The 13,306-nt window shown below is 39.5% G+C and overlaps 4 protein-coding genes across 4 annotated transcripts; 3 read left to right on the top strand and 1 right to left on the bottom strand.

The window, feature by feature from the left end:
• Positions 1-1,076: 1,076 nt before the first annotated feature.
• MELLADRAFT_123511 (subtilisin protease) lies at positions 1,077-5,313 on the top strand (the record flags this gene model as incomplete). The annotated part of the gene is made up of 20 exons (XM_007412265.1): positions 1,077-1,271; positions 1,365-1,520; positions 1,593-1,913; positions 1,981-2,149; positions 2,228-2,355; positions 2,434-2,711; positions 2,782-2,851; positions 2,925-3,081; positions 3,143-3,185; positions 3,256-3,320; positions 3,401-3,429; positions 3,491-3,526; positions 3,594-3,722; positions 3,794-4,162; positions 4,254-4,326; positions 4,386-4,526; positions 4,595-4,807; positions 4,853-4,916; positions 4,979-5,095; positions 5,175-5,313. 20 exons carry the CDS (start codon positions 1,077-1,079, stop codon positions 5,311-5,313), a joined length of 2,892 nt encoding a protein of 963 aa, XP_007412327.1.
• A 936-nt stretch (positions 5,314-6,249) lies between these two features.
• MELLADRAFT_49125 (uncharacterized protein) lies at positions 6,250-8,363 on the bottom strand (the record flags this gene model as incomplete). The annotated part of the gene is made up of 9 exons (XM_007412127.1): positions 6,250-6,597; positions 6,680-6,744; positions 6,831-6,964; positions 7,099-7,280; positions 7,371-7,740; positions 7,825-7,925; positions 7,992-8,047; positions 8,126-8,136; positions 8,218-8,363. 9 exons carry the CDS (start codon positions 8,277-8,279, stop codon positions 6,562-6,564), a joined length of 1,017 nt encoding a protein of 338 aa, XP_007412189.1.
• Positions 8,364-8,566: 203 nt separating this feature from the next.
• MELLADRAFT_49123 (uncharacterized protein) lies at positions 8,567-11,263 on the top strand (the record flags this gene model as incomplete). The annotated part of the gene is made up of 10 exons (XM_007412266.1): positions 8,567-8,582; positions 8,665-8,758; positions 8,846-9,164; positions 9,245-9,385; positions 9,470-9,717; positions 9,799-10,052; positions 10,152-10,300; positions 10,386-10,521; positions 10,596-10,796; positions 10,865-11,263. The coding sequence occupies 8 exons, from the start codon at positions 9,019-9,021 to the stop codon at positions 11,129-11,131; spliced, it is 1,542 nt and encodes a 513-aa protein (XP_007412328.1).
• A 90-nt stretch (positions 11,264-11,353) lies between these two features.
• MELLADRAFT_72355 (Hypothetical protein) lies at positions 11,354-12,975 on the top strand (the record flags this gene model as incomplete). The annotated part of the gene is made up of 5 exons (XM_007412267.1): positions 11,354-11,451; positions 11,531-11,612; positions 11,692-11,901; positions 12,002-12,156; positions 12,276-12,975. 5 exons carry the CDS (start codon positions 11,407-11,409, stop codon positions 12,681-12,683), a joined length of 900 nt encoding a protein of 299 aa, XP_007412329.1.
• Between the last annotated feature and the right edge of the window lie 331 nt (positions 12,976-13,306).

Genomic DNA, 13,306 nt, shown 5'->3' with positions numbered 1-13,306 from the left:
CTGCTTCTTAAAGCTTGGCTAGGCTTGATGACCACTCAAGTTTGTTTCAACTTGCAAGCATCACCGACGATCCGTTCCATCTACATATATCATCGTCTCACATGACTTGAGATCAAGGAAGCGAACGATATGTATAGGTCTGATATATACTATGCTTGTACTCATCGAATATCCTTCATCATGCTGTTTTACTTTTATAATTGAAGCAAGCGAAGGCATCGACTAAAGAACCCGTTCTGCAGCAAATGGTGCCCGATCGAGCTCAGCATATGTGAGGTGCCCTCAAGGGGAATCTCACCATTACAGGAATCGATAACTCAACTCGACTGCAAGATGCTCGCTGGCTCGATTTTTCTCACTCACATTCCAGCCTTAGATGACAACCGGATCTGAAGCGACTGTTCAGATCTATCCTCCACCGAGATGATAGGACGTCTCTGCTGCCTCTGCTGATAAACTCAAAGTACGATACCGCATATCGCGTCGTGAAGACAAAAAGCTGTACTTACCAAAAAGTACACGTCAACGTCGAGCGTTTTTGAGGAAGCCTTTAGAAGAAATTGTAGGGGCTTGAAACATAGCACTCCGACTCCTCGTAGGTTCAGCCTCCAAAGCAGCCGTCTCCCCTCAGTTACCTCTCCTTCATCCAAGATAGACGAACTTACTTTTTGGTCGCCCGGGAACAGTGCGATCTTAGTCCCTTCCCCTATTTCGAGTTACCATTCCCTTCACAGTATGTACAGCATGACTTGAATAATAGTACGCTTGCCGTGAGCTCTTTCCATGCTGAATTCTTTTCTACCTCAATTCAGCACTCCCTCAATTTCAAGCCATCTTGTCTTTTTGTTTCATTCAGAACATCTCTTTCTTATATTTCCTTTCTACGTACGAGCTACGTTTTGAATCAACCACAACATTTGGACTCATCTACACCCAGACAACGGACATACATTCTATCAGTACACTTCAAAACCTTTTTTTTCGACTGAGGACGTGGCCCTACGAATCCGCTATACCAATACTCGATCCCACACTTCGATACCAAGTCTATTCAGTTTAGTGGCGAGCGCAATCAAATGATCTACGCAACCCCCGTGACTTTTCTCTTTCTTTCACTCATATGGACTATTTGCTTTGTTGAGGTTTTGGGAAAGGCAAGAAGTGTACAGTGGAAAAAGTTTTTAGTTGAGTATGACCAGATACAAGCACCTGGCGTGCGTGGAGGCACCGTTCAACCTAACCTAGTGGACAACAAGGTTGATAGCAACGCAGTAGGTCAATCCTGACTTCATGACCCACCTTACTCTTGTGATGTCAAACTGAGCTGAATTTGATGAACATCTTAACCGTTTGATTCTAAATAGTTTTTTAATCATTTAAAGGCTCATCTAGAGAGAAATAACGTAACTTTTGGAAACGTCCATTTCCTGGATTCTGCTCCGGAGATCTTTCAAGGCCTTTCGATTTCTTTATCTGACCCTGATCACGACAAGTTTTTAAGAACAGCCACAAGGGTGACAGTAAGTACTCGATCAAGCCTCAAAGCCTGCGCATTTTGGATGAACATGATGCGTTCTAATCAATCTTTTCAGGCTGTCTACGCGGTGCAACCAATCAAGCGTCCTACTTTTGCCCTTCTACCTACAGTTGTCTCCGAGAATCAAAATTCTACTTCGCGTGATCAATTTGTCCCACATGTACAAGTCGGCGTATCTCGCCTCCACGATTTAGGATACTTGTGTCAAGGGATAAGAATTGCTGTGATTGATACCGGTTGCGATTGTTCACATCCTGCGCTTGGTGGGGGATTTGGAGATGGCCATAAGATCGACAGGGGGTATGACTTTGTGGGAGATGATTATAATGGGGAAAATGCACCAACGCCCGATGGCAACCCATGTACACAATGTGCAGTGAGTAGAGCTTGTTTCTCCCGTGGTGTGGTTTTCTGGTGCTGACATGATACGAAACTATTGAAAGCTTCACGGCACGCACACGATGGGAATTTTGGCAGCAAATCAAAATCCTATGGGCTTTAGTGGAGTTTGTCCTGAAGCAAAGATGTCAGCCTATCGTGTTTTTGGCTGCCAAGAGGGAACAAGTGATGACCTCGTAGTGGCTGCACTTCTTAGGGCATATGCAGACGGAGGTCAGCAACATTGGCTTACAACTATACCCAGCGTAGTCCTTGCTAAATCGTGTTCTGTGTGGCGTGCCTTCACCGCAGCCGATGTCTTTTCTCTGTCAGTTGGCACTCCCGCTGGATGGGCAGATGGTTCGATAGGATCGATTGTTGCAAGTCGAATAGCCGCCAGTGGTCCCACTGTGGTGGTGTCTGCTGGTAACACTGGCGCGGTATGTCCCTTTTCTCGTCCTACAGATCAACTGAACATGTTCTGATCTTGATGCATCTCTGATTCTGTGTTCCTCTAGGAGGGAATGTTTTACGCCAACTCTCCATCGACCGGAGCCGATGTCATTTCCGTAGGCAGTGTACAGGCTCGATCCATCGTTTCGTACACATTCACTACATCAGCCACAGGGTCCCGCAATATGTACTATTTTGCAACCTACCCCATGAAACCGGGCATTTCACGGGTCTACCCAGTCAATTCCAACCCCTCCAGCCGTGACGATGCTTGTCAACCTCTTCCGAGCACAACCCCCAATCTGTCCGATTATTTCGTACTGGTCAAACGATCTTCGACACCGTGCGTACCTTGTGCAATCCTTTCATGGAAATTGCATTGATTAACGAAAACTTCCTTTTGTAATCCTCAGAAACTGCACCTTGGAGACACAAGCGGTAAACTTGAAGGAAAAAGGAGCTATAAAAATCATCTGGGCAAATGTGAGGTGGTTTTCCTCGAACATTTTTTGAAGGATTTCGCACAGACATCTGATATCGAAGAAACCCCCACCAGAACAACTCATATCCCGAATATGTACCCTCAGGAACTGCAGTTGGGATGTCTATTGGAGTCGTCACGGTGGACGTGGGGAGGTTTTTACTTGATGAAGCCGTGAAAGACCCAATAGGTTTCACTGTCAACGTGACTTCTGATGCGGAATTTTCTCAAAGTAAATCTTCAGGAATCAATCAGATAATTTTTGGCATCTGACAGGTTCCGCAATCCTTTAGTACAGGTACCGGATAGCGGCAGAGTCAGCCCATTTTCTGCTCAGTGAGTCATCGCTTTGTTGGCGTAAGTAAGTTCATGAGACTCATGCATGTATCATTTGATCCTTCGATAGCGGACCAATGTACGACTTCACATCACCTCAACCGGCGGTACTTGGCGTTGGTGGCAACGTTCTATGTGCGTTTCCTCTTTCATCTCATCATACTCGAGGAGATGAGTTCTTATGATCACTCCTTGCTCATTTCCAATTCGATTAGCAACATATCCTTTATCGGCTGGTGCATATGTAAGCCTTGCTTAGTCCACGATTGTTCAACGCCGACTTACATGCCTAAATTATCGCACAGGCCATTGCGTCGGGTACTTCAATGTCGGCTCCTCAGGTGAGCACCATCCTAACCATTGAAATGATGGATTTTTATCAATTGATCGACTTGTGAAGAAAACTAGGTAGCCGGAATAGCTGCATTGGTCCTCAACGTCAGAGGCAAAGGCATGTCATCGGAAGAGATGAGATCCCGAATTATAACTTCAGCCACACCAGTCACAAACTATAGTGGAAGTTCCACATTAGAATGTGTGTGTTTTCTGAACCTTTAACTCAAACATTCAAATTGAGAAGTCTCCTTTTCTTAGCTGTATGTCATCAGGGCTCGGGGGTTGTAGATGCCTGGTGTGCGGCATTTTCCAACACGATTCTATCAACTTATTCTATCGCGTTAAATGACACGGCCAACTTCAATGGCCTCCAATCGATCATCATCAGCAATCAAGGGAACTCATCCATCAAATACCAATTGAAGCACGAGCCAGCTGGGACTGCTTTGACGTTCCCATTGGGTGAAATGCTTCCTTATCAATGGCCCGTGCCTCTGATTGCAAATGCAGCGAAAGTTTCATTTTCGCAATCAAGTTTTACGCTTGGACCGTACGAGCAATTTGAATTCAAACTTCAGTTTCGATTACCCACTGGAACACCTGCAGAGCAGATGCCTATATACTCCGGATTCATCCGAATTGTTTGTCTTTTTTTACATTGCTTGTTCACTCAAATACTGAGATTCAGTACATGATTTCAGAGACTGATTTTCTTGGTGGTTTTGCAAACAGGTCACTGACACTGAATGCGAAAGTCATACGGTGCCGTATTATGGTGCTGCAGCAGAACTTAGAGCTAGGCCTGGTATGTTCAATCAGCCAATCAATTCCTTTGGATGTTAACTTATACGCGTGTCCATCTAGTTCTTGACACTGGCATAGGATATCAAGATAATTACACGATCCCAGCATTAGACAGTGGATTGACTAGTTTGCCGGTAGAAAGTGGCCATGTGTTTACCTTGAATGACACGGATGTACCTATAATTGAATATCGCTTGGCATGTAAGTCTGCCAGAGAGCCATTTGATACAGAAGCGAATCCAAACAACTGACAAATAAACTTTCAACAGTTGGGACACCTTTGTTGCTATTCCATCTAGTAGCTGAAGACGCAGATCTTAAAATACCTGTCCCATCAGTTGTTTCTCTTGGGAATAAGATCTCTCAATTGATTGGCCGCTCAAACGTGCCCTCGTATTTTACCTCACCTGAGAATAGTGGTATTCTAGACACGCTCAAAGGATCGATTCAAAAAGTACAATCCGTGGCGCCTATATCGACCAGTTTGACTTCAAATTTTCCTGGCCCTCTTCCTAACCTTTTCAAAGGCCTGAAGCTATTAGGATCCCTTGGAAGTCATGATACGCTTTCCACGTGGAACCCCCGGCACACGTAAGTGTTTCCAATCGTCGCATTAGTATCATCATATCTAATCTTGGTCCTTGGTCAAACAGCTTTGAAGACAGTAGCTCCTTCCAATTCAATGGATCCGTATTTGATCTTACTTCAGACACAGCCAACGTCACATTAGGCGTACCCGTTCCGGACGGAAACTATAAAATTCTCTTTCGGTAAGTGATCTTTCTGTACCACCATCAAATTTCTGCTAGTCGTCAATTAAACATACTTTTTCCTATTGCTATTGCACAGCGCCTTACGTATCAATGGGAACCCACAGGTAGAAAGTGATTACGAAGCTTGGTTATCTCCAAAATTCACAATCAAGCGGACAAATCAAATCGAGCCACAGAATGATAGTACAGACCCAACAACCAGTTCTACTACATAAAAGTCTTTAAACACATTGTAAACCTTAACCCAACGAAACTAAGCGCATTGATTATTTATCTCTCAAACTCAATATACCTTACCCCCTAGTGGATTCATATGATCATTTGTCATTTCAATATTCTCTATCTTTACATCTAAGATGGTTATAACTTTTATAAAGGACATTGGACATAATTCCTTAAACTATGTGTATGCCATATCTAATAAATAATACATACCCATTACATATACCATTTGGCATCTATTTGCGGGGTATGAATGATTATGGACTATACTCTAGTCACGCTTTGTGACTTGTCTTTCAGGCAAAAAAAAATGTAATTAAATGGTAGGCAGAAACGAATGGCGCGCCTTGAATCATATCCGTTTAGATTTCAAATTGCCAAATTCTAATGTTTTACATATGTAATTAAGAAGGAATCATACTCTCAATATCCTTTGGTCAGAATGAGGCTCAGTCAGAAACTTGATCCTCATGGCACCCAGCTCGCAAAGGTGAGAAGAACTCTGCAAGAATTTGACTTGGGTTAAGCCTATTAGTATCAGTCAATCAAAGCCTCAGTCTAGTTATTGTCCAGTGGGTTTGGGTAAGCTAGAATATGTCTAAGTGCTAAGGAATTCAAGGGGTATGACTTTGTTAAGTTAAGTCTTTGTGAAATTCATCCAATGTGACATTCTCATTGCACGCGAGCTTGTAGTTTAGAGAAAAATACTTGTGACACAAATCAAAAGTCCCAAGGCAAAGTTCATCATCAAAGATTATCACAAGATGAAGAGGAATGACGTCACAGGTTTCATAATTACAAAGTTTAGATTTGATAGGCTTTGATGCAATTCCAACTTCAAGTTTGCTGAGCTGGGGTATCCATCCAATCTGATAAGAAATCATACGATAAACACCCAAAATATGAATGTACCTCCCAGGCCATGTCATCCATGATCCAACCCAACTACAGAATTTCGTGAAGCATTCATCGGACTCAAAGGCTGACTACATCAATCATCTAACACTTTATATCATCATCATCATCATCACCTAATCAACTCAACATTACAAAACCCAACCAGCCTATCCTCATCATATCTTACAATCGTCCATGTATCAAACATAATAATACAGTTCAAGTATACACAAACAGTAAACTTAAATCGTCTACAAACCTTATACCTCTGTCCAGCAAATCCAAACTCTTGTCATAAAATCGTCTATCTTATATGCTTCATATGCTCTATGTCCTGTATGAATTTAAATAGGTGTGACTCTAGATGCCGTGAGCAATGCCTGCAATGTACCCATCCGAAGCTTTCGTCAGTTGATACTATCCTGCTTTAAATTGGGAGACAAAGTCTAAGAGTGACTTTACCTTTTTAGTAGCATGATATATCCTTTCTTTTGCCAGGAAGAGGAAAGCAGCCGTAAGCACTGACTCTATGGTATGAGATGATGATCAAGAAAATCAGATCTTGAAGTTCAGAATACACAGCCAAAGCTTATGGAAGAAGAAGATCACAAACGAGTAAGTTTAGGAGCGATTCCTCGGTAAAGTCCTTTAACTCCATCCTTCTTGACAATTTGACTTAATCCATCATACGTTCCTCGATAGCCTCTACCTTCAGCTTGACCACTTTGCATTCTAGATTTAACTGTTCTACAAACCCAACCGAACCGAAAAGAAAACCCCAAACCACGAAAGCAAACCAAGAAAATCAAACCACATCAGTTTTCAAAACTCATCTAGAAAAATCAAACTCATGACACAGATATAGGAAAACCCAAACCTACAAGTAAGGATAAGTAGCACCTGTAGCAAACAATTTAGAAATCGCACCAAGTAAAAAGAAATCAAGATCTCCTAATGACATGACATTGCCAGATTGAACTGATTGAACTGATTTGTTAGACGGTTTCGAATTTAACATTAATTTACGTCTAGCCATTAAGATGTTCTTTAATTGTTCAAACAACTAAACCAAAAAAAAACCCAAAACCCAAAACCAAAATCAATAAACCTCATTTAAAAAACATTGAAGTAGAGGAATTTCTGGAACACTTACAGTGTATTGTAAAATCGGATTGATCACCAAAACAAGTGCAGGCCCCAACCCACGAAAAAAAGCAAGCCCACCATCCGTTTTCAAAATAAACAGAACCGTTTGCAAGAATCCCATTCTCTGAGACTTAAGTTTAGATCCCATGACTGCACCATTCAAACTCGAAGTCGTCGTAGGTTGTTGAATCCTAACCGTTTGTCTTGTGTTGACTACCCAAATAGGATTAGTCAAAACAGCTGTCATACTACCGGCCACTGCTCCTGCAAACATTGATTGAAGGGTGGTTAATGAACTTCGTAGAGGGAGTTTCGATCCGGTTTGAGTGCTGCGTAAGAGGATCGAACGGGTTTCTTCAAAGAATGCATAATAGATTCTGTTAAAGGGTTTCAAAAGAAAAATAATAATAATCAGGTTGATGAATTTAAAGGGAAGCTTGATGGATTGAAGGTTTAAGTACCCATTGGTGATCGCGATTCCAATAAGAGAAGATCCAAGCCCATCATAAAACGAAGCGATCCCTTCACGTCTAACAAGATGAATAGCAGCTTCCAAAGAACTCTATTCAAAACACACGAATCAACATAAGTACTTGAACCATAGCCAAAACTCAAGTCACAAACTAACTTCTCCTGCTTGTTTAGCTTCGACCTGTGCCCTAGTAGAAATCACGATCAAAGGATCTAGTAACGAGGAATCCCATCGGATCAATTCAGAAATTCTTTTCACATGTTTGGTCATGAAGGATCAGTAAACCTTACAAGTGATGGCCCTAAACCAAAAAAAACCAACATCAAAGTGAGTAAAAGTGTACTGAGAATTTAAAAGATCAAGCCTTTGAAAGAAGACTCACATTGCACAGATTCCTCCGAGTGCACCACTTGATGCATGGATCAGTGAATCGGGTGGTGGCATGGTTTCTTGAATTGAGTTGATATGTTGTGGTTTTCTTTTGGTTTCTGTGCTCGTATGGGGTGAAGTCTTGAATGTGAATGTGAATGATGCTGAGCCAAGTCTTGGATATGATCATGAAGATCCAAAAGTAAAGTGAAGCTTGAATGGAGTCCGATTACATGACTCCCTCTGTATAGTAATACTACATATCCATATGTAACATTATCCTTCTATCACATGCACCACACTTCAACTTGACCCGATCACTCAACAGCACTTCAATCACCAACAATTATCAAAATGAACGTGGATGAGTTCTTCAAAGTCAGTCACTAAACATCATCTAACCTCACCTTACCTTTACTAACCACGAGTTTCTTTCTTTTTACACGAAAAAAAATAACAGGTACCTGCTCCAAAATATGATCCAACTAAATCACAACCCATTGAACCGATTCTAGGAAAACGAAAAACAAGTTCATCACAACATACCAGCACAGGTTCATGAAGTCTTTTCATACTCCAAAAAAAAAATCAAAAAATAAAGACATAAATAAACTGATGGATTGTGAAATGTGAAAAATCAGATCGAAGTAAACAAATCAAAAACGGACACCCAGGCGCAACTTTCAAAGGAAAAGAAAGAGCCATAGACCCCGAACCCGAAGAAACCGAACCCGAAGAGTTTCTAGAAGACCAAGATCAAGATGAAGATGGAAGGTTTTTTGGTGGAGGTTTGACAGGAGAACAAAGAGAGATCATGAAGATCTTAGACCAAGATTCGACAAAAGCATCTGAAACGAATTTACTTGATCTTAGTTCGGTACGGAAGATCTGTTTGATGTTTGAGAGATCTATTAATAGGAATAGAGAGATGAGAACTAAGTTTGGAGACCAACCTGAGAAGTTTGTTTGATTATCTTTCTTTGAATCAAAATTCTGGTACTTATACACTCATGGTTTTTTTGCTTTGGTTTTTGCTTTAGATTTGTGGATTCTGAATTCGAGTTGACTGAAGCTATTCAAAGTTTAACATTATTGACTCAAGACCCTGGAAAGTTTTATCCCGAAGTAGTTCGTTTAGGAGTCGTCGTCAGTTTATTAGGTTTACTAGCGCACGAAAACGTGTACGTCACCACCTCCTCAAATCTGAATTTCGAATTACAGAACCAAAAAAAACTGAAGAGCTAATCAAATGGATGAGATTCTAGTGATATTGCGATTTCAGTAATCGAGATTCTAGAAGAACTAACCGATGAAGATATCTTAGATGCTCATCAAGAAGACGAAGAAGCTGAAGAAGAAGAGAATGAAGGAAAATCAAAAGCACCAGAGGCTGTGATGGAACTAGTGAACCGATTGATCGAACATCAGTTATTGGAATTATTAGTCTCGACGATGGTTTCTAGATTAAATGAAAAAGAAGAAGCAGAAAGGAATGGTGTCTTTCATAGTCTAAGTACTTCATCTCCATCTCAATCCAAAGAAAAAAACATCTCTCTCTAAACTTACACACTTTGATGTGTGTTTTTTTTCGTAGGTTTGATTGAAAATCTGATTTCTTTAGATCCATATCTATCAATCCAATTAATTGAAAAAACTCCAATTCTTAAGTTTTTACTTCAAAGAATTAAACCTACGTCATCAAACCGTGATGGGATTCCTTCTTCATTGGCTTTTCAAAACCAACAATACTCGAGTGAGATCTGTGCGATTCTTGTTCAAAGCTTTTCTCAGAACCGTCGAGCTTTGGTAAACGAAGGAGGGATGGATGTCTTATTGGAAGTCTTATCAGTACGTTTATCATACATAATTTAGATGATTTGGATCCACAAGGTTTAAGAATTTTGATTGGTTTTTTTTTGGTTCGATGGGTTTTGTGTATATGTATAGATCTATCGAAAGCGAGATCCAAAAGATGCAGATGAGATTGAGTTTATGGAAAACGTGTTTGATACATTATGTAGTGTGTTACTTGAAGCTGAACACAAAGTGAAGTTCTTGGAAGGAGAAGGTGTAGAGTTAATGGTGATCATGATGAAGTGAGTGAAGTGTTTTTGTTTTCAAACTGGTCATCATCTTGGATGTGTTGATTGATCTATACTATGGGATGATGGATTGTTGTAGGGAAAAGAAATTAGCAAGGAGTCGATCATTGAAAGTCTTAGATCACGCTTTGGTAGGTGAAGAGGGAGTCAAGAATTGTGAACGGTTTGTTGAACACTTGGGATTGAAAACCTTATTTTCAGCATTTATGGGTAAAGTAAATCAAACCAAACCATTCATTAAGCATATCTTTAATTTGGACTGATGAGGTTTTTTTTTGGGGGTTTGTAGAAAAATTCGAATAAGATATCAAGGTTTGAAGATGATGAACATATTTTAGGTATCTTGGTTTCTTTGTTTTTTAACCTTGAATCAGATTCAGCATCGAGACTTAGGTTGTTGGCTAAGTTTGTGGAAGATGGGTATGAGAAGGTGGATAGGTTGTTAGAGATTAGAGAATCGGTTGAAGTTAGACTTTCTCAAAGAATAGAGGTAAGATTAAATAAATTAAAGAAATGATCACTCAAATTTCAGAATGTTGATGGTTTTTGGTTGTTTAGGTACAAGAAATGGAATTAGATGAAACTGAAGTTTATCTAAGTCGACTTGAAGCTGGATTGTTTTCATTACAATTGATTGATACGATCATTGGATGGATATGTATGGAAGATGATGGGATTAAAGATCATTTGAAGATGTTGTTGAAACGGAATGGGAAAAGGTTGGAAGATATTATAGGTGTTTTGGTTGAGTATTTAGAGAGTATGGGAGATGGAAGTAAGAAGGATGGGATTAAGTGTTTGGTAGACTATTTGGCGGCTCTTTAGATGTTATACCTTATATTTTCGTTTTGTGAATTTTTTGTGATATAGATGGGTTGTTTTGTTTTGTTGAGTGAGTCTTTTTGTGAAGTATAAATGGATTGGAGCTTATCATTGCAATCAGTTCTTGATCAGTTTATGAGTGACTCACAAGTTGAGCAGTGAAGTAGCCATGAGATGAGAAGTCAGTTGGAATTGAATAGTAGAATGTGAATTGAAATTTGAACTAAAAAGCTTTCAAGTTCAAGTTTGTCGATTCAACTCATTCAAGTTTGTAAACCATGACCGATCAACTTCAACCACCTACTCTTGGACTCTTACATCTCGTCAGTTCACTTCACTTTCTACCAGATCAATGAAAATAACTTTTCTTACTATTGCGACTTTGGTTTGATGGTTCTTTAGTATAACTCTCATGATAGATTAACAGCTTTCGAATCAGGTGATCTAGAATCACCAAACACTCTAATCTTTATTGGTGGACTAGGTAATCTCAATCCCTTTCTCCTTCTCAATCCTAAATCCAATCGATCCTAATCATGCAATCTTTCTTTCTTTTGGTATAGGTGATGGGTTTTGTTCTGTACCTTATTTAAATCAACTTTCAAATTCGTTACATTCGATTGGATGGTCATTAATTCAAATCTTATTAACTTCTTCTTACACTGGTTTTGGTACAACTGATTTGAATCAAGATGTTAAAGAAATTCAAGATTGTTTAAAGTATTTAATTCGATTAGGTAAAAATGAATTTGTTTTGATGGGTCATTCTACTGGTAAGTCTTTTTCGTTTCTTTCTTACTCATTTGATTTGGAAGATTGGTTACAACATTCGTTTTTGGTTTTTTTGGGGGGGAATTTGGGGAAATTTGAAAGGGTGTCAAGATATTGTTAGATTAGTTAATGATCAACCAGATGTATTGAAAAATGTCATTGGAACGATTCTTCAAGCTCCTGTAAGTGATCGGGAATACATTTTAGATGTCTTGGGAGAAGAAAACTATCAACGATCTATCAAGATAGCCAAAGAAGTAAGTCAAAAGTAATTACTCTCTTAACCCAATTCAAAACAAGAAATGAAAAAAGCTTTGTGAAAAACACTCAACTGATTTGTTATCAATCATTTTGGTTTTGGTTTTGGTGGGTTTAGTTAATTGAAGCTGGAAAACCAAACCAACCGATCCCCTTAGAATTCTGTGAAATGTTTTCAGGAGGGAAATCCACAATCTCAGCCCACCGATGGATAAGTCTCTCGAGCAAACTTCAAGACAATCCCAGTGGGGAAGATTTCTTTTCATCCGATCTAACCATCGAAGACCTTTCCATCAATTTAAAAGCCTTTAATTCGATCAAAACGATGATTTTGTTTAGTGGTCGAGATGAAAGTGTTCCAAAAGAAGTTAATAAGAATGAGTTGTTGGAAAGATTGGTGGTTAGTTGTGGAGGAAAAGTGACGAGGGAATGGAGCGTTCTTTTTGAAGGTGCTGGACATCTTGCGGAAGAAGTTGTGGATGAAATTTCAGATAGGGTCATTAGGTTTATTCAGGCTATTTCTTAGGGTCCTTGCTTTTTAGTTTATACTTCTTTTTCTTTATTTATTATGGAAAGTTTATTTTGTTTTGTTTGGTAGAGATTTGATTTATAGTGATCGAGTCTTAAAAAAGAATCCTAGTGATACTCTACACGACCAGTTTCTCTGATCCTTCATATCCCTTATCTTTAAAAATTGTAGCAGTATATGATTTATACCTTTAGATCTTTGTCTAAAAAAGAAGATTCAGTATGATTCTGAACAAGATCATCAAGTGTTTTAAAGATAATTCTATTAAGCGTAAGCTTTTGATCTGATCAAACATGAATTTTTGGTCCTCATCTTTGGTTTATTGCCATCAAGTTTGTGAAAAGTATCAGGATTCCTGTGTTTTGAAAATGATAAGGGCGCATTCACTTAGGGTGCGTTCACTTAAGGAATTTCTGACCAGAAATCACATTCTGTAAAATTTTTAATGCAAAAATGAAACATGTACCACCAAATAGACACTTTAAATTTTGCAGAATGTGATTTCTCACCAGAAATTGCTTAAGTGAACGGGCCCTTAAGCAATTTCTGCTGAGAAATCACATTTTGCAAAAATCAAAATGTCTATTTGGTGGTTAGCTTAACAAAGCCCTCTCTGCGCG

Source organism: Melampsora larici-populina (assembly GCF_000204055.1).
Source record: "Melampsora larici-populina 98AG31 unplaced genomic scaffold MELLAscaffold_29, whole genome shotgun sequence".
Taxonomy (NCBI): domain Eukaryota; kingdom Fungi; phylum Basidiomycota; class Pucciniomycetes; order Pucciniales; family Melampsoraceae; genus Melampsora; species Melampsora laricis-populina.
The sequence above is the reverse complement of the archived record's forward strand: the minus strand, read 5'-3'. Positions and strand labels throughout refer to the sequence as shown.